Source organism: Brienomyrus brachyistius, chromosome 18, assembly GCF_023856365.1.
Source record: "Brienomyrus brachyistius isolate T26 chromosome 18, BBRACH_0.4, whole genome shotgun sequence".
NCBI lineage: Eukaryota > Metazoa > Chordata > Actinopteri > Osteoglossiformes > Mormyridae > Brienomyrus > Brienomyrus brachyistius.
This window is the reverse complement of record NC_064550.1, coordinates 8,374,855-8,392,831: the sequence shown is the minus strand read 5'-3', so window position 1 is coordinate 8,392,831 and position 17,977 is coordinate 8,374,855. Positions and strand designations below refer to the sequence as shown.

Genomic DNA, 17,977 nt, shown 5'->3' with positions numbered 1-17,977 from the left:
CACTGTATGGGGCGGCATGGTGGTGCAGTGGTTAGCACTGTTGCCTCACACCTCTGGGACCCGGGTTCGAGTCTCCGCCTGGTTCACATGTGTTTGGAGTTTGCATGTTCTCCCCATGTCGTCGTGGGGTTTCCTCCGGGTACTCCGGTTTCCCCCCACAGTCCAAAAACATGCTGAGGCTGATTGGATTTACTAAATTGCCCGGAGGTGTGCATGTGTGAGTGATTGGTGTGTGAGTATGCCCTGTGATGGGCTGGCCCCCCATCCTGGGTTGTTCCCTGCCTCGTGCCCATTGCTTCTGGGATAGGCTCCGGATCCCCCACGACCCAGTAGGATAAGCGGTTTGGAAAATGGATGGATATTTCTATTTTTGACCAATATATTTTATGGGTGTGTGGAATGTAGGAGGACTCAACAGCTACGCACAACAAAATATGAAAAAAAAATCCATGACTATTTTGTCCATGTCTGTGTCTTTGTTAGAAACGTATTGTTTCTTCAGCTAGAAGCCATTACGGTTATGGTGACATTGACGGGGTCCTCATTGTCTCCTGTGGGCGGAAGGTCTTCTGCAGACATAGGACTTCCTGACACCACAGCTGGCCCTTGGAAAAAGAATCGGACGTATCGAATGAAGCATAACGGGAACATGATAATGAGCTGAAAGACTAATGATCTTCAGGCTCATACAGCTTGAGCTTGAGTTTAAACAAACAAATAAACAAACAAAGTAATAATAATAACACTGGAGACAATGTTATATGTCTAAGGACAGGGAGTACTCTTGCATAACATTTAATCTAGTTTTTTAATCTAGAACTGATTCAGTATGTAGGTAATAGGACAGAAAGTAGTGGGACCCTTGATTTTGGTAGAACATGCTTAGCCAATGAATCATTTACATATAATGAGAGGAAGTGAAAAGACAGGAATAAAAAAAGGGATGTGGAGAACATCCTAAAAAACTCGTGAGGCCTTTCGGAGGATGACAGAGGCCCACCTGGGCTAGGGGAGGGGGCTCCCTCCTCAATGTGGCCCTCGCTTTGCGACCTGCTGACCACTTCATCTTCTGGGTAGTTGATGTTCTCCTGGGATTGACTGCGTTGCCTGCAGACGGGCATATTTACGTGCAGGAATGAATTCTCTACGTTTCAGTCTTAAGCCCGTCTCCATAAATAAATTAGTCTATCGGCCAAAATGGAAGTAAGAACAAGAAGCCCAATATTTAAGCAGAATTTAATGCGGGGCGTGAGATTGTATGTACTTATGCAAGATGTTAATTTTCTGTCAGTTTGTTACAGTATACTTACATTCCAAAGAAAAAATCATGAAGTCCTGGATAGACACACATAACACAGTATTAGTGTTTAATTTTTTTGTGAGCAAATTAATATTTCACTTGAGTTAGTTATGTAAGATGTACTATACAACTACTCCACGTTTAAGTGTGATTTACTCAGAGCAGAAGAACACATTGTGTACTCAAGACCCAGGCAAAGCGAAACTAGTTTTAAGTTATAAATAAAAAGTAAACGGCAGCTCTGTTCGACCACTCAGGCAGAAATGTCGAACAGGAAATACATAAAAGGCCTGCTTTAATTTTACCATAGTGATAATTTACTAATAACAAAGAAACATGAATATCTCATGTGTATGTGATTCAGAGCTCAGACATGCTCCTGTAGCACTTACGCGGGTTTCTGTTGCGGTTCCTTACGATGAACATGAAGAGCAGCATGGTGCCTATGGTGGCGACGATCATCCCGCCAACTGCAGCCCCGATGACAGCTGGGTAAGCATTGAACGGAGGGTCCGCTGGAAAAAGAACAGTCGGCTCAGCAATCGCTTCAATCAAACGGCAGTGAGGACAGCTTTCTGGGTTCATGGTTACCTTATCCAAATGTAACATGTTATTCCATAAAGTTTTCTGGCTTTGTACTGCTATGTAATTATTAGGACACGATGCTGTTTTTCATTCTTTCCTTGTCCTAGTGTCAAAGGCATGATTTATTGGTTCTTTGAATGCGAAGGTACTGTGCTGTTGGTCTTTACATTAAAGGTGATTCTCTGCAGGCGATGAATCCATTCAAAGGGGTCTATAATTTTAAAGGTCTTAGCTACGCTGTCTTTTGGTGATATGTCATTTTTGGTAATTGACATGTGAACAATGTGCATTTCTGCAGGCACACGCACAAGTTCTCTCTGGTGTGAAGAGAACAATGCTTTGTTACCACAATGAATTTGTTTGCTCATAAGCTGAAGAGTCATTCTGAATATACTGTCCTTCAAAGGCAAAGGCTTATTCCAAAGCTATTAACACAAGAGGTGAAAGGTCAAGTAAGACACCAGAAGACAGAGAGATCACATCAAAGGGGCCAAACAGAGAAGACGACTGAGATGTGGTGTTGTGGAGTTGTGTGACTGTTGGAGGAGACGGTGAAACCGTCACCAACCCTTTCACCTGAATGGAATGCAAAACAAAAGGAAATTTTGGTTAGAAGTTCAGTTATTGACAATTCCGGGATTTTTATTCACTCACACAGAAAGTCCTATGAATCACACAGGTGATAAATAAGAACCTAATTTCTTTCACCTATTTTCCAAGAGAATTAACTAACCCATTTCCTTAATGATGGGAAGGTTAAGTTAGATCAGGGGTGGCCAGTCTTATCCGCAAAGGGCTGGTGTGTGTGCAGGTTTTTGGGATAACGTTTAGGTTAGCTGTTCACACCCAGGTGGGAGGACTCTTCAGCCAATCAGTCCTCTAATTAGTGACCTAATTAGTGAGTTGCAGCAAAAACCCGCACCGGCCCTTTGTGGATAAGATTGCCCACCCCAATGTTAGATAGAAAAATATGAAATGTCCTGATCAAGTTTAGCACTAGTTTTTGGGTGTTTTCTATTTGTGATTCTTCATAAAATTATTTTCATAGAATATATATAGATATATATATTATTAGAATATATTATGTGTATTTTGCATCTCAGTATTGCATTGTAGAAGTATGTAAAGGCTATAGATAAAAAAATCTGTATTTTTTTTTACAATATAATAAACTTGCACTATTGCTCAATCTATAAAAACCCTGAAGCAGAAAGAGCACAAAGCGTTCATAGTGGTACTATAAAAGGATGAAACCATCTGTCCGTTTTATAACAAAAACACATCAAAGACCTTTTTACATTTGACAACACATTCCTCATTCTAGAGGCTGAGTTATACTGAGTCTCCCCATCTAATCACACTTGATTAGGGCCTGTCCGTATGTGCAGAGAAATTCTGATGGCCTGTTAATGTGCGGTTTTGCACGCCTGAAGAAGTGTTGGAAAAAGGGTGTGGCTTTTGTTTTTTTTTGTTTTTTTGGGGGGGGGGGGGGGGGATCTGCTGCCTCATACCTCCAGGGTTGGAGATTTCAATGCTGCCTCTGCTCTGTGGGCGGAGTGTGCTTGTGCTCCCTGTGTCGTGTGGGTGTCCTCCAAGCACTCCAGTTTCCTTCTGCAGTCTAAGGGGTGTAGCTACCTGACGTCTCAGTTTGCCCATTGTACCCATAACACGGTGATGAGTGTGTTGCCCAGTCCTATGCCCAGAGCTTCCTGTAGTTAAGTTACCTGATGTCTTAGATTGCCCATTCTATCCATGGCTCAGTGATGGGTTTGTTGCCCTGCCCTGTGCCCAGTGCTTCCTGTAGTTAAGCTACCTGATGTCTCAGATTGCCCATTGTACCATGGCTCGGTGATGGGTGTGTTGCCCAGCCCTGTGCTTCCTGTAGTTAAGCTACCTGATGTCTCAGATTGCCCATTGTACCATGGCTCAGTAATGGGTGTTTTGCCCAGCTCTGTGCGCAGTGTTTCCTGTAGTTAAGCTACCTGATGTCTCAGATTGCCCATTGTACCCATGGCTCGGTGATGGGTGTGTTGTTCAGCCTTGTGCCCAATGCTTCCTGTGACTCCTGGTGACTCTGACTAGAATATGTGGAATATGTGGAAGATCGTAACCCCCTTTCTTTACAGTCACAGCATCACATATGAAAGAAACTCATATTTTACCATCAGAGCTCTAGGCCATTATGTCCTATAACACAGTGCTTCCCAACCTGGTCCTTGGGGGCCCCCAGGTGGTCCACGTTTTTGCTCCTCCCTAGTTCCCTGCCAGTGACTCCACGTTTTTCCTCCCTGTCCAGGGGTTCCCCAGGACCGGTTTAAGAAACACTGCTATTATTATCATCTTCGTCTCACTCCACCCGCACCACTCCAGCACCTTCGTCTCACTCCACCCGTACCACTCCAGCACCTTCGTCTCACTCCACCCGCACCACACCAATACTTTTTTCTCACCCCACCAGGACCATACAAGCACCTTTGTCTCACCTGGGGTCCTGCCCTCTGAGGGGTATCCCAGAGTGCGACGATTGACGGCCATGATGCGGAATGTGTACGTGACAGCGGGTTCCAACCCGACCAGCTTGTACTGGCGAGCGTCCGGCTCGATTCCCGTGACCACCCGCAGCCAGCTCATGGTGCTGTTCGTCTTGAGCGCCGGCATTTGGGGTCGCTGCTGCTCCACGATGAACCCAGTAAGGTCACCCGCTCCTCGAATGGCCCACTCCACATCTACTTCCATGCGTTTCCGGCTGTTGTACATAATCTTGCTGATGGTCACGTTAGGCGGGATGGGATACCCTGAGCCAGATAATGAGGAAATAGCAAGTGAGTGTGATACTGAGGACAGGCTGATGTAAAGCACTTCAGCATAGCATTGCTGCATGAGGAGTTGTTATGAGAATAACATAGCATTTACCACTGTAAAAACTGTAGAACAATTTCCAAGGAAGTGAAGGCAGGGATTGATTTTATTTGTGCACCAAACGGAATGTCACTTAGGATTTTCAGAATTTAATGTCTACTTTGCCCCAGGGTTTCAATGAAAGTTTGCATGCAAAATGCAAATACCCACAAATATGACAATTAACAATTAGCTAAACAAATAACTCTAATTTTCCATTAGAAAATCATTCGAAATAGTTTCAGGGGTCCAAGGTAGTTTTAGCTGCTTAATCTCCAGTGATGCTAATTACAGTGAAAAGGAATAATAAAAAAAAACAACTGAAAAAAGAAAAACACTTACCTTGACCTCAGATAAAACTCACCGATTTAACCACAAATACCTGAGACAAATAAATGGGAGGAAAAAATAATTCTATTCTACAAAAATACTATGCTGTGCAGCAGCTCTGATTAAAAACTGTGAACACTGACGCTGATTAAATTGTTCTGTTTTTCACACCCCGTCAAAGCCTTGAAGGGCAATATAACTGGCCTGGCACTAAAATCGTAGCCCCCGGTCGTTTTACGTCATTAGCGTTTCATATGTAGCCAGAACTTACGCTTCACGAGGAGCGTGATAGGAACCTCGGCGCCCCCTACTGCGTTGGTGGCTGAGCACCAGTACTGCCCGCTGTCTTCTTCGCTGTCTGCCTCGCGCACGGTCAGGTTGGACCACGCCGACTCGTGGTATAACAGGTACTTGCTGGGGGTGTCCAATACCAGCTTCTTCCTGTTGTTGTACCATGTGATCCCCGTGGCCGGGTAGGTGGCCTTGAGGACGCAGGTCAGCTGGACGTCACTGCCTTCGTAGACGGACACCAGGCTGCGATGTGTCACCAGCACAGGGGCCTCTGCGGGGAACGACGGTGCCGCGAGCATGTCAGCACTGGTCAAAACTGGTCATGTTTAGGCCTATTGTTCTGTGGGGTTTTTCTCTACATAACTGAGATTGATTAAATATGATTTTAAAAACTGTTATTTTGACGTAGTGGGGACATTTTTTCATTCCCTGCAAGGGGAAATTCAATTTTAGGAAAATCTGTGCTGCAAAAACTAAAAACACCAAAACACTTGTATTTTGTTTGCTTACTTATGGTTCAGGTTAGGGCTGGGTAGGGGTTAAGGTTGCCATAGTTGCGATTAGGGTTTTTCCCATATAAATGAATGGACAGTCCCCACAAAGATATGTGTCTGTGTGCGTGTGCGCGTGTGTGTGTGCCACACTCGTATCCTGTCTAGGGCGTTCCTCTGCCTTGTGGTATAAGGCCTCAGATGTATAATTACATCAAGGGAAGGAACTGGAAATAAACCAGGATCCACACAACCGTGCATGTACTGAGTCTGAGCTGGTAATTATTTTGGCTTTAAACAGTACATATCGTTTTATACTAATCCTGCACAGAACATAGTGGACTTCTCATCATTAAACACAGATTTTGCTCGATTGTCACAGGCGACAAATTGCAGAGTTGATTTAACGTATTGATTTTGAAATCATGAATAGTTTATATGTTTAGCAGTGAAGTCAGCTGGGAAATTTGATGACAATAATAATAATAATAATAATTCTAAGGAGTATGGTAAAATATTTACGTTCAAGATATTATGTTTGGCTATGTATTATCTAGGTACATCAATAAAAAAATAAACTAAAAGAGATTCCCTCCAGGTCCAATATGGGACCAGAAGATGCCACCTTCTTAGATGCTCCTTGAGGCCCCAGCCAGAGTGGCCCTGTTCTTTCACCCAGAAGCCCCGTACAGCAGGTTCCTCTGCATGCTTACCCAGCCTCAGGACGCACCGTTCGCTGGCAGCGGAGAGTGGGTGCGCGGCGTGACACGTAAAGCCTTTGCCGCTGAGGGCAGAGCTGGACCTCAGCACCAGGATGTTGGCTTCCTCCTCTGAGCTGCCGTACGTGTCGCCATTGTTGGAGACCCACCACATGAGCGGGCGGGGGAAGCCCCCTTCCCAGGAGCAGGAGAGCATCAGGTACTCGTTGTTTCGTGTGGCGTAAGCAAAACAGCGGGGCTTACCGAGGGGTAAATCTGAGAGCAAGGGGGGGGTAAATCTGAGCATGAGGGATATTCCCACATAGGAGTGGATATTGGGGTGTTTCAATAAATAACGAAAGTTATATCCTGATATAACAGTTAAAAAAAGAAATATATATTAGCAGAGATACTGAGTCCAATGCAATACACAGTTTAATGACAGCTATATTTCAATGCTCGCTCCTTATATATGCACTATGCGCTATATTTCAGCCATTTCGTTTGTATTTTTTTCCTTATTTTCATATTTATTATAATGTTACTTTCCCACTGTTTTATTCAGTTATTGATATTATGATTTTTTTTTTTATTACGATCACCTTTCATTTCACTGCAAGTTATAGTCTGACAATACACCAGTCAGCCATAACATTAAAACCTCCTGCCTAATATTGTGTGCGTCTCCCTCCTGCCACCAAAGCAGCTCTGAACCATTGCGGCATGGACTCCTCAAGACCTCTGAAGGTGTCCTGTGATGTCTGACCCCAAACAGCGCATCCTTTTAGTCCTGTAAGACGTGAGGTGGGGCCTCCATGGATCTAACTCTTTGTCCAGCACAGCCCACAGATGCTCGATGATCCGAGGACAGGTCAACACCTTGAACTCTTTTTCATATTCCCCCAAACCATTTCTGAAGCATTTTTGTAGCATGGCAGAGTGTGTTATCCTGCTGAAAGATGTTACTGCCATCAGAGAATACCGCGAAGAGGTGAACTGCAGCCATGTTCGGTAGGTGGCACATGTCAAAGTAACATCCACATGGATACGAGGACCCAAGGTCTCCCAGCAGAACATTGCCCGTTGTCTTCTTCCCGAAGTACATCCTAGTACCATCTCTTCCCCAGATACACATTCACATGATGTGACAGAAAACGTGACTCATCAGACCAGGCCACCTTCTTCCATTGCTCCATGGTCCAGTTCTGATGCTCACCTGCCCATTGTAGGTGCTTTGGCAGTGGACAGGGGTCAGCATGGGCACTCTGACTGGTCTGCGACTATGCAGCCTCATACACAGCAGGTTGCCATGCACTGGGTGTTCTGATACCTTTCCATCATAGCCAGCATTAACCTTTTCAGCAATCTGTGCTACAGTAGCTCTTCTACGGAATTGAACCAGATGAGTTAGCCTTCGCTCTTCACGTGCATTAATGAGCCTTAGGCGCCCATGACCTCATCATCGGTTCACCGGTTGACCTTCCTTGGACCAACTTTGGTAGATACTGACCACTGCATACCAGGATCACCCAGCAAGACCTGCTGTTGTGGAGATGCTCTGACCCACTCATCTGACCATCCCAATTTTGGCCCTCATCAAAGTCACTCAGATCCCTACACTTGTCCATTTTCCCTGCTTACGACACATCAACTTCAACAACTGACTGTTCTCTTGCCTAATATATAACGGCGCCCTTAACATGTGCCATTGTAACGAGATGCTTGATGTCATTCACGTCGCCCATCAGTGGTTTTAATGTTATGGCTGATATGTGCATACTTTGCATGTGACAGATAAAAATCCTGGAATACTTAAAAGTGTAAAAAATAAATCGTAAGTGAAAACTTCATGGCACAAAGTGCCTTTCACGTGTTTTTTCTTTGTTGCCAAGAAATAGCATTCACTCACATGTAGATATGCTGCACCTGTAGGGGGCGTCCAGCGCTACGTGGGAGCCATGACAAGTGAAGATGGAGTTATTTGTAGTGCTGGGACCAGGCTGTATCAGCGAGGCATTGCTTAGGGAATATCCCTGCTCACTGTCACTGACAAGAGTGGGGGTCCAGTAAAGGGAAGCTGGTGGGTAGCCCCCCTCCCAAGAGCACCAGAGGGCCAGGTCTGTGTAGTTGTTGGTGGGAAGAATTGTGCAAGTGGGATTTCCATCTGGTGGATCTGTAGGGACAGGATCATAGTGTAACAGAGAGTTCACAGTCTCGGCTCGCGAGTATCTGCATTTCTGCGTGGAATGAATACGTCTTACTGAGGCTTTTTGTAATATATAGGGGATTCTTGAAATTTTTACTCCAAACCACCTGAACAACACTTTCCATTAATGAAGATGAGATGCCAGTGGGAACACTTCAGCCTAGGAGATGCCCAGAGCTCAGTTAATTATTGACGACCAGATGATATTACATTCTGAGCACATTCCGAAGTGAATCAACTTGTATCCTTAAACCTAAAGTTATGGAATGGACTGATAGTTTTCCCATAACGTTCTGCTATCTTCTGGAAATATACAAACATAAATTCATAAATAATTTATAAAGAAATTGATAGAACATGTGCATCTTCACATTCCAAAGAAAAGACAGATGTAGCTAAAAAAAAAACAATATTTCAGAAAAGATGTACATATATCTGTGTTCGCAATGGTCAAGAATTGGTCCAGAATCTTTTGACAGGGAGGGAACAGCCGAAATTGAGTCCTCATAACCAGCGCTAGGAAGTAAAAGTCAAATTAGTGAAACCGCAAAAGCATAAAGTGGACAATCGTTAGTTAGCAACACGACAAGAGCAGGCCCCTCATCCTGTCAACGATTGACATGACGGAGGGATAGTCTTAGCGGCTGTATACCTTTCAGTCTCAGAAATGACGTTTAGTTCCATCACCTGGTCCCTGGAGGCTCCCCGGGTGAGAGGATGACATTTTTCTGCTCATCCCATATCCGGCGACAGCGGAAAGAGACCTTTGTGGTGACTGTGTGTGTGTTTCTGTGCACGTATGGGTGCTTGTGGGTTACGGTACGCGTGAAGGAAATTGTAGGCCCAGGAAAGCTTAGTTTCTAGAAAGAAATAGGTTATATTGATAGGTATAGGGAAGAAGGAACGTAACGGGGAAATGAGACGATAGCAAGTGAAGGATGACAGATTTGTGGCTGATCAGCCATGGATTTAGAGGCGAGCAGATCAGAGACTAAATGGTAAGTAAAGCTGTCAGGGACTCACAGTAGACGGTGAGGGTGATGGTTGTCTTGGATCGGGTATTGAGGTACGTGTTCTGGGCCAGGCAGGAGTAGTGGCCAGTGTGCATCCTCAGAATCTTGGTAATGGTGAATTGCTGGCCAGTGAACACCTGCGAGTTGTTGTAAAACCAGACGTATTGGCTGGGCGGGTTGGAGGAAGCCTGGCACATCAAGGACACGGTTTCCCTCTCAAGGGCCGAATAGCCCCGCTCAGTCACGGAGTAGGGCGTGATGTCTATACGAGGCAGGTCAGGGCCGTCTGCAGCAGAGGAAAGAAAGAAACACTCCTCAGCTTGAGCAGCTCTGCTTCTGCGTTTCAGGCCTGCCTGCGTGTAGACGTTCTCAAAGGCATGGTGCCTCAAGAACCTGACACGTTAGCAAGAGGATTCAAGGTATCAGAGACACTGAAGATTCAAAGCAGTGATAAAAAAAAAAAAAGGTCATCACTGACAGATGATGTCGAGCCAGATGCGGTCGCTGCGCTGCTGGTTGACCTCGTTGGAAGCCAGACACCGGTACCAGCCCGTGTGGTTGCGACTGACGCTGGTGATGTTGAGCAGGTTGACGCTGCCCTCAGCCAGATTTGCAAGTGCGCCATCTCGATTCTCTCGTTCCCATATGTAGCGGATAGGGCTGGTGCCGTTCTCTAGGCCACACCGCATCCACACGGGAGTACCCTCTACCGGAGAACTGTCACTGACTATAACGTATGGCTTGGACACTGGCACTGGGGAAGAGAAGGAGGAGTTGACGGCATAACAGAAGAAACAACGAATTCAAATCATGACCATGGCAACAGAGAGCGTGGCAACAGTGAGCGTGGCAACAGGTGCAGCTACAGCAGCTTGAGTAAATATCCAGCTGTACAAAAATATAAAGAATGAAAAAAGGAATAATTTCCATATCCTGACTGCTAAGAATATATATTGCAACTCTCTCTCAGCTCTATCAAGGGATCGACATTTGGAACACAAACACATATTTGCACTATAAAGGTTAAAGTGCAGTGTAATTTTGTGTCGTAACAAATACGGATTTATTTTGTGCACATTTGCCCTGTTATGACAACAAAGCACATTTTAACCTTGATCCAGCGAATTCATCCTTGCATACCTGTCTTATCGATCCCTGCCTATATCAATGCAAAAGATGCTGAAATTCTGAGTTATTTTAGGGTTTAGACCATAAAAAGAAGGAATGAAAGAAAATAAGTACTTTGTGACAGAGAATAGATAATGCAGGTTTCTCTCACCGAGGACAGCCAGCTGGACGTAATAGTAGATGAGCTTGGCCCCCTGGGGAGTGTCATATAGGGCCTGGCAGGTATACAGGCCGTGAGCAGCCAGGGGCAGCTTGTCGATGAACAGAGAGGCTGTGTTCGAGATCACGTTCAAGTCACCCAGACTTCTGGCCAGTGACTGCAATCTTGGGCCCTGGCCGAAATTGTAGACCACAGCGCGGATGTTCTCAGTGCCCGGCACGGTAAAACCCCAGATATACACATCAGGCAGCGTGGGGCCGCACTCCAGGATCACAGAGCGACCCACCACACCTTTGGTCTGGATATGTATGTAGACCACCTCCCCAGGGTCCAGGATATCCAGACCTACGTGTGTGAGTGGATGTAGGCATTAGGCGACACACTTTCCGTTTTTAATTGCACTGACACAGTCAGAAAGCTCAGCAAAGCCAGGCGGAATGATCATAGTCATTGACGTGTTTGCCATTGTAAAAACTAGCAACGACGAAGCAGGTATAAAATACTAAGACAAGTTCAATTTTGCCTTGTTTCTTTGGTGTTGATTAATTTTAACTACTGTTGTTAATTAGTCAAAATATCATGTTTAATATGAAAAGAGAAGGTGAAAATGCCCCTGGTTTACCGAAAACAAACAATGTGTTATTTTGGTCATTTACAGGCTGGATTTTTATACAGGAAACACACCTGCACCTCACAGTCACTTCACTGCCCTCCAGTAATGAAAATATATCTAAGATGATATTACACTGAGTCTCAGCCGTAGGATACCGTTCTCCCATACTGAACATCAAATCTGGACTCACTGCACCACAGACGAGTAAAATTACTTCACCCCTCAAACATGTTGCCTTTTATGAGGTAATAATTCCTTTGGTTCTTAAATAGATGCAGTGATCCCAAGTTCGTCCTCCGCTGGTAGTTAATTCACAGCCCCATATTCCTGACCATCCCAGCTAAGCTATGATGACTTCTGCATGTAAGGACATACCTTACCTTTCAAACAAATCATGTCCATCCTACTGAAAAAGCATCTTGATTGGCTTAAGCTGGTTCACCTGGTTGACCAATTTAAGATAGTTGACCAGCTAAAGGTGTGTTTTTGCTTGATGGTTTGATGGTTTAGCTTGTCGCTCTACCTAGTTTAGCTGGTTGTATCAGCATGACCAACTGTTGACCCACCCACATATCAGACCAGCTAAAACCAGCTAGAACCAGCTACTAGCATAAACTGGTTTTTAACTGTTTTTTTCTCAACAGGGGATCCAATAAGATTGCGTACAGAAAACTCTCAAACACTGCAGTTATGAAACACTATTCCTTCTCTTGACAGGGTTGTAGACTCTCATGCATCTGGCATGACACTCACGCTTTTAGACTCTCATGTCCATGCAAGAAATGCAAATCTGTATTATTCCATTATAAACCTAAAATTAGCTACGTCAAAAGCATTGGGGCAGTTTGCAAACCCTATGGACTATTTACAAGGTAATAAAACTGTTACTTGTCTCGAATTGAAAATCTCACTCCAGCCAGCTGAACAAACTTGGCAACTCTGTCTGGAACCCCTTACCTTGCGAGGTGCTGGAGCGTAGAGAAAATATCAGGCAAACGTAAGTCAGGCCAGCTAGTCCATACCCCATGATGCCATGATTCTCTGAGGCGCTTGGCTATACCAGAGAAATAGAAAAGAAATGCTTTTAAGGGGTCACAGGTGCAGGACCCAGCGAGAACATTTCCTAACGGCACAAAAGCATCTCAGATCCCAGACGTAGGTCCACATGTTCTTCTTAGGCACAGAAATGAACGGAGTAAGGGGGGCGAAAATTCTCTAAACTGATTTGCCCTGAATTATTGATATGGCCACTTCTCAGTCACTGTGCTGGCATGAGGCGGTAAACCATAGAGAAGTATTGAGTGTCAGGCTGATATTTCAGCTTCGTCCATTATTGAGCGGAGAGGTATAGGTGTCGCATCCCGCGTTGCCGTACAGTTAGGCGATTGAAGGTATACTATCGCAATAAGCATCACTGGTGCACATGAAAAACAACACGGACCATTACGCTTTGTTTCTAAAACAATTGCTAAATATTTCCTTAGTATGTGGTTCATATTGGATGTGAAAATCTCAACTCTGTGTTTTGATAGCTGATATTTGCTTGTATTTTTTTGAGGAAAATTGCCACATTTTGTTAATTTTTATATTTTTCGATGTATTCATTTTGTATTATACTTCGGACACATGCTAAGATCTGGAAAATATAGCCCGTTGATCCAATCCAGCCCGAAAACCAAAAGGCTGTCCACTAGCAGCGGCATATCAAACTCTACCAGGCAATTGATGTTCATACAATTGTATATATCTTGGTCAATCTAATAGGAAATGACTGCAAACGACAATAAACTAAAACAGACAAGCTCACAACATGCTGTTTTTGTCTTTCATTGCCTTCCGCCACGCTGAGTCATATCAGGTTGGAGAAATACAATCAGTGATGCTATCGCTTACTTCCTGCTTATACAGCCCAGGAGCTGGTCTGTACACATTAGCTCTTTCACTGTGGCACGTAAATTCCACCTATCGTGACGTGTTCCTTTCTGCATTTATTTCCATTTTCCTGGTATGTCAGCTGTCTAGTCCTGCCCTCGTAACAGCTACATAGAGCACGGCGTATTCTGTGTTTTGGATAATGATTGCAACCATATCGGGCAGGTGTCCATTTCACCACTAAATTCTCAAATTAGTATGTCCAGGCAACGCCCAATAGCATATTCAAATTTAATAACTCTAGTGTCTAACCTGGTAAAATATAAGGACCTTGTTAAGAAATGAGGAAAAGAGGCCAATTCACCCATGAGGAAAGAGACTAATCATGTACCTTTCACTTCCAATCAGACAAGGCTTTTCCTTTCCCTTTGGATTCAGAGTGAACATTGCTCCATAGACCCAGCCAATGCAAACCCCCGCCAGCCCCTCACAGTGCCTCCAAGCCACGCCCCCTTCCCAATGCGAATCCCCGCCGGCCCCTCACAGTGCCTCCAAGCCACACCCCCTTCCCAATGCGAATCCCCGCCGGCCCCTTACAGTGCCTCCTAGCCACACCCCCTTCCCAATGCGAATCCCCGCCGGCCCCTCACAGTGCCTCCAAGCCACGCCCCCTTCCTAATGCGAATCCCCGCCGGCCCCTCACAGTGCCTCCAAGCCGCGCCCCCTTCCCAATGTGAATCCCCACCGGCCCCTGATAGTGCCTCCAAGCCACGCCCCTTCCCAATCCGAATTCCCGCCGGCCCCTGATAGTGCCTTCTAGCCACACCCCCTTCCAAATGCGAATCCCAGCCGGCCCCTGACAGTGCCTCCTAGCCACACCCCCTTCCCAATGCAACCCCCCGCCGGCCCCTGACAGTGCCTCCAAGCCACACCCCCTTCCGAATGCGAATCCCTCCCGGCCCCTGACAGTGCCTCCAAGCCACGCCCCCTTCCCAATGCGAATCCCCGCCGGCCCCTGGCAGTGCCTCCAAGCCACGCCCCCTTCCCAATGCGAATCCCAGCCGTCCCCTGACAGTGCCTCCTAGCCACACCCCCTTCCCAATGCAAACCCCCGCCGGCCCCTGACAGTGCCTCCAAGCTACACCCCCTTCCCAATGTGAATCCCAGCTGGCCCCTGACAGTGCCTCCTAGCCACACCCCCTTCCCAATGCAAACCCCCACTTGGCCCTGACAGTGCCTCCAAGCCACACCCCCTTCCCAATGCGAATCCCTGCCGACCCCTGACAGTGCCTCCAAGCCACGCCCACTTCCCAATGCGAACCCCCGCCGGCCCCTGACAAGCCACGCCCTCTTCCCAACGCACTGCAATGCAAACCTCTGAGCAGTAACTAAACTGACTCCCCATTGAGGTTACTTAAGTCTGTAATTAGCCAGGACTTAGTTAGCTTTTGGTTTCCCTTTTTTTCCCCCTGGAAGACGGCTATTTATAAAGCTCTTTTGGAGGACTGACAGATATCATCAGAGAAAAGAGGGCTAAGCCAGGGAGGCGGGGCTAGTTTCTTTTCTGATTTTCTTTGCGGAATCCCCCCCCCCCCAGGTGATTTGGGAACTTGTTCCATAGAGTTAAGAGGACTTGCTTAATTGCCTGCATGTTTATAGATTGCAAATTGCATGGAAGCATGTCATGTGAGGCCTGTAATGACCAGCACCAGCTCTGAACGAAGCTCTGAAAGCTTACATGTGGAGGAATTTCTGCAAAAGAATCGATCCCAAGACAAATAGCATTATTAATGCTAGCAATTAAAATGAATCGAAATCCCATAAGAAAAGGGACAGAATTGAACAGTAATTGAGCCCCAAAATATCCTCAGATGTGTCCCCTGCTTGGTGCCCTGTGACGGACTGGCATCCCGTCAGATGTGTCGCCTGCTTGGTGCCCTGTGACGGACTGGCATCCCGTCAGATGTGTCCCCTGCTTGGTTCCCTGTGACGGACTGGCATCCCGTCAGATGTGTCGCCTGCTTGGTGCCCTGTGACTTACTGGCATCCCGTCAGATGTGTCCCCTGCTTGGTTCCCTGTGACTTACTGGCATCCCGTCAGATGTGTCCCCTGCTTGATGCCCTGTGACTTACTGGCATCCCGTCAGATGTGTCCCCTGCTTGATGCCCTGTGACGGACTGGCATCCCGTCAGATGTGTCCCCTGCTTGATGCCCTGTGACGGACTGGCATCCCGTCAGATGTGTCCCCTGCTTGATGCCCTGTGACGGACTGGCATCCCGTCAGATGTGTCCCCTGCTTGATGCCCTGTGATGGACTGGCATCCCGTCAGATGTGTCCCCTGCTTGGTGCCCTGTGACTTACTGGCATCCCGTCAGATGTGTCCCCTGCTTGATGCCCTGTGACGGACTGGCATCCCGTCAGATGTGTCCCCTGCTTGGTGCCCTGTGACGGACTGGCATCCCGTCAGATGTGTCCCCTGCTTGATGCCCTGTGACTTACTGGCATCCCGTCAGATGTGTCCCCTGCTTGATGCCCTGTGATGGACTGGCATCCTGTCAGATGTGTCCCCTGCTTGGTTCCCTGTGACGGACTGGCATCCTGTCAGATGTGTCCCCTGCTTGGTTCCCTGTGACGGACTGGCATCCTGTCAGATGTGTCCCCTGCTTGGTTCCCTGTGACGGACTGGCATCCTGTCAGATGTGTCCCCTGCCTGGTGCCCTGTGACGGACTGGCATCCCGTCAGATGTGTCCCCTGCTTGGTGCCCTGTGATGGACTGGCATCCTGTCAGATGTGTCCCCTGCTTGGTGCCCTGTGATGGACTGGCATCCCGTCAGATGTGTCCCCTGCTTGGTTCCCTGTGACGGACTGGCATCCCGTCAGATGTGTCCCCTGCCTGGTGCCCTGTGACGGACTGGCATCCCGTCAGATGTGTCCCCTGCTTGGTGCCCTGTGATGGGCTGGCATCCCGTCAGATGTGTCCCCTGCCTGGTGCCCTGTGATGGACTGGCATCCTGTCAGATGTGTCCCCTGCTTGGTGCCCTGTGACTGACTGGCATCCCGTCAGATGTGTCCCCTGCTTGGTGCCCTGTGATGGACTGGCATCCTGTCAGATGTGTCCCCTGCCTGGTGCCCTGTGACGGACTGGCATCCCGTCAGATGTGTCCCCTGCCTGGTGCCCTGTGATGGACTGGCATCCTGTCAGATGTGTCCCCTGCTTGGTGCCCTGTGACGGACTGGCATCCTGTCAGATGTGTCCCCTGCCTGGTGCCCTGTGACGGACTGGCATCCTGTCAGATGTGTCCCCTGCTTGGTGCCCTGTGACGGACTGGCATTCCGTCAGATGTGTCCCCTGCTTGGTTCCCTGTGACGGACTGGCATCCTGTCAGATGTGTCCCCTGCCTGGTGCCCTGTGACGGACTGGCATCCCGTCAGATTTGTCCCCTGCTTGGTGCCCTGTGATGGACTGGCATCCTGTCAGATGTGTCCCCTGCTTGGTGCCCTGTGATGGACTGGCATCCCGTCAGATGTGTCCCCTGCTTGGTTCCCTGTGACGGACTGGCATCCCGTCAGATGTGTCCCCTGCCTGGTGCCCTGTGACGGACTGGCATCCCGTCAGATGTGTCCCCTGCTTGGTGCCCTGTGATGGGCTGGCATCCCGTCAGATGTGTCCCCTGCCTGGTGCCCTGTGATGGACTGGCATCCTGTCAGATGTGTCCCCTGCTTGGTGCCCTGTGACTGACTGGCATCCCGTCAGATGTGTCCCCTGCTTGGTGCCCTGTGACGGACTGGCATCCTGTCAGATGTGTCCCCTGCCTGGTGCCCTGTGACGGACTGGCATCCCGTCAGATGTGTCCCCTGCCTGGTGCCCTGTGATGGACTGGCATCCTGTCAGATGTGTCCCCTGCTTGGTGCCCTGTGACTGACTGGCATCCCGTCAGATGTGTCCCCTGCTTGGTGCCCTGTGACGGACTGGCATCCTGTCAGATGTGTCCCCTGCCTGGTGCCCTGTGACGGACTGGCATCCTGTCAGATGTGTCCCCTGCTTGGTGCCCTGTGACGGACTGGCATCCCGTCAGATGTGTCCCCTGCTTGGTGCCCTGTGACGGACTGGCATCCTGTCAGATGTGTCCCCTGCCTGGTGCCCTGTGACGGACTGGCATCCCGTCAGATGTGTCCCCTGCTTGGTGCCCTGTGATGGACTGGCATCCCGTCAGATGTGTCCCCTGCTTGGTGCCCTGTGATGGACTGGCATCCTGTCAGATGTGTCCCCTGCTTGGTGCCCTGTGACGGACTGGCATCCCGTCAGATGTGTCCCCTGCTTGGTGCCCTGTGACTGACTGGCATCCCGTCAGATGTGTCCCCTGCTTGATGCCCTGTGACGGACTGGCA

General features: G+C 47.8%; 1 protein-coding gene across 1 annotated transcript; it reads right to left on the bottom strand.

Annotated features, from left to right (window-relative positions):
• Positions 1–356: 356 nt before the first annotated feature.
• Positions 357–12,787, bottom strand: LOC125713061 (V-set and immunoglobulin domain-containing protein 10-like 2). The gene is made up of 12 exons (XM_048983843.1): positions 12,671–12,787; positions 11,092–11,445; positions 10,291–10,566; positions 9,823–10,098; positions 8,503–8,766; positions 6,609–6,869; positions 5,385–5,675; positions 4,369–4,680; positions 1,693–1,815; positions 1,311–1,335; positions 1,001–1,107; positions 357–605 (listed from the first exon to the last, which is right to left on the bottom strand). The coding sequence occupies exons 1-12, from the start codon at positions 12,738–12,740 to the stop codon at positions 499–501; spliced, it is 2,466 nt and encodes an 821-aa protein (XP_048839800.1). The 5' UTR covers positions 12,741–12,787; the 3' UTR covers positions 357–498.
• Positions 12,788–17,977: the final 5,190 nt, after the last annotated feature.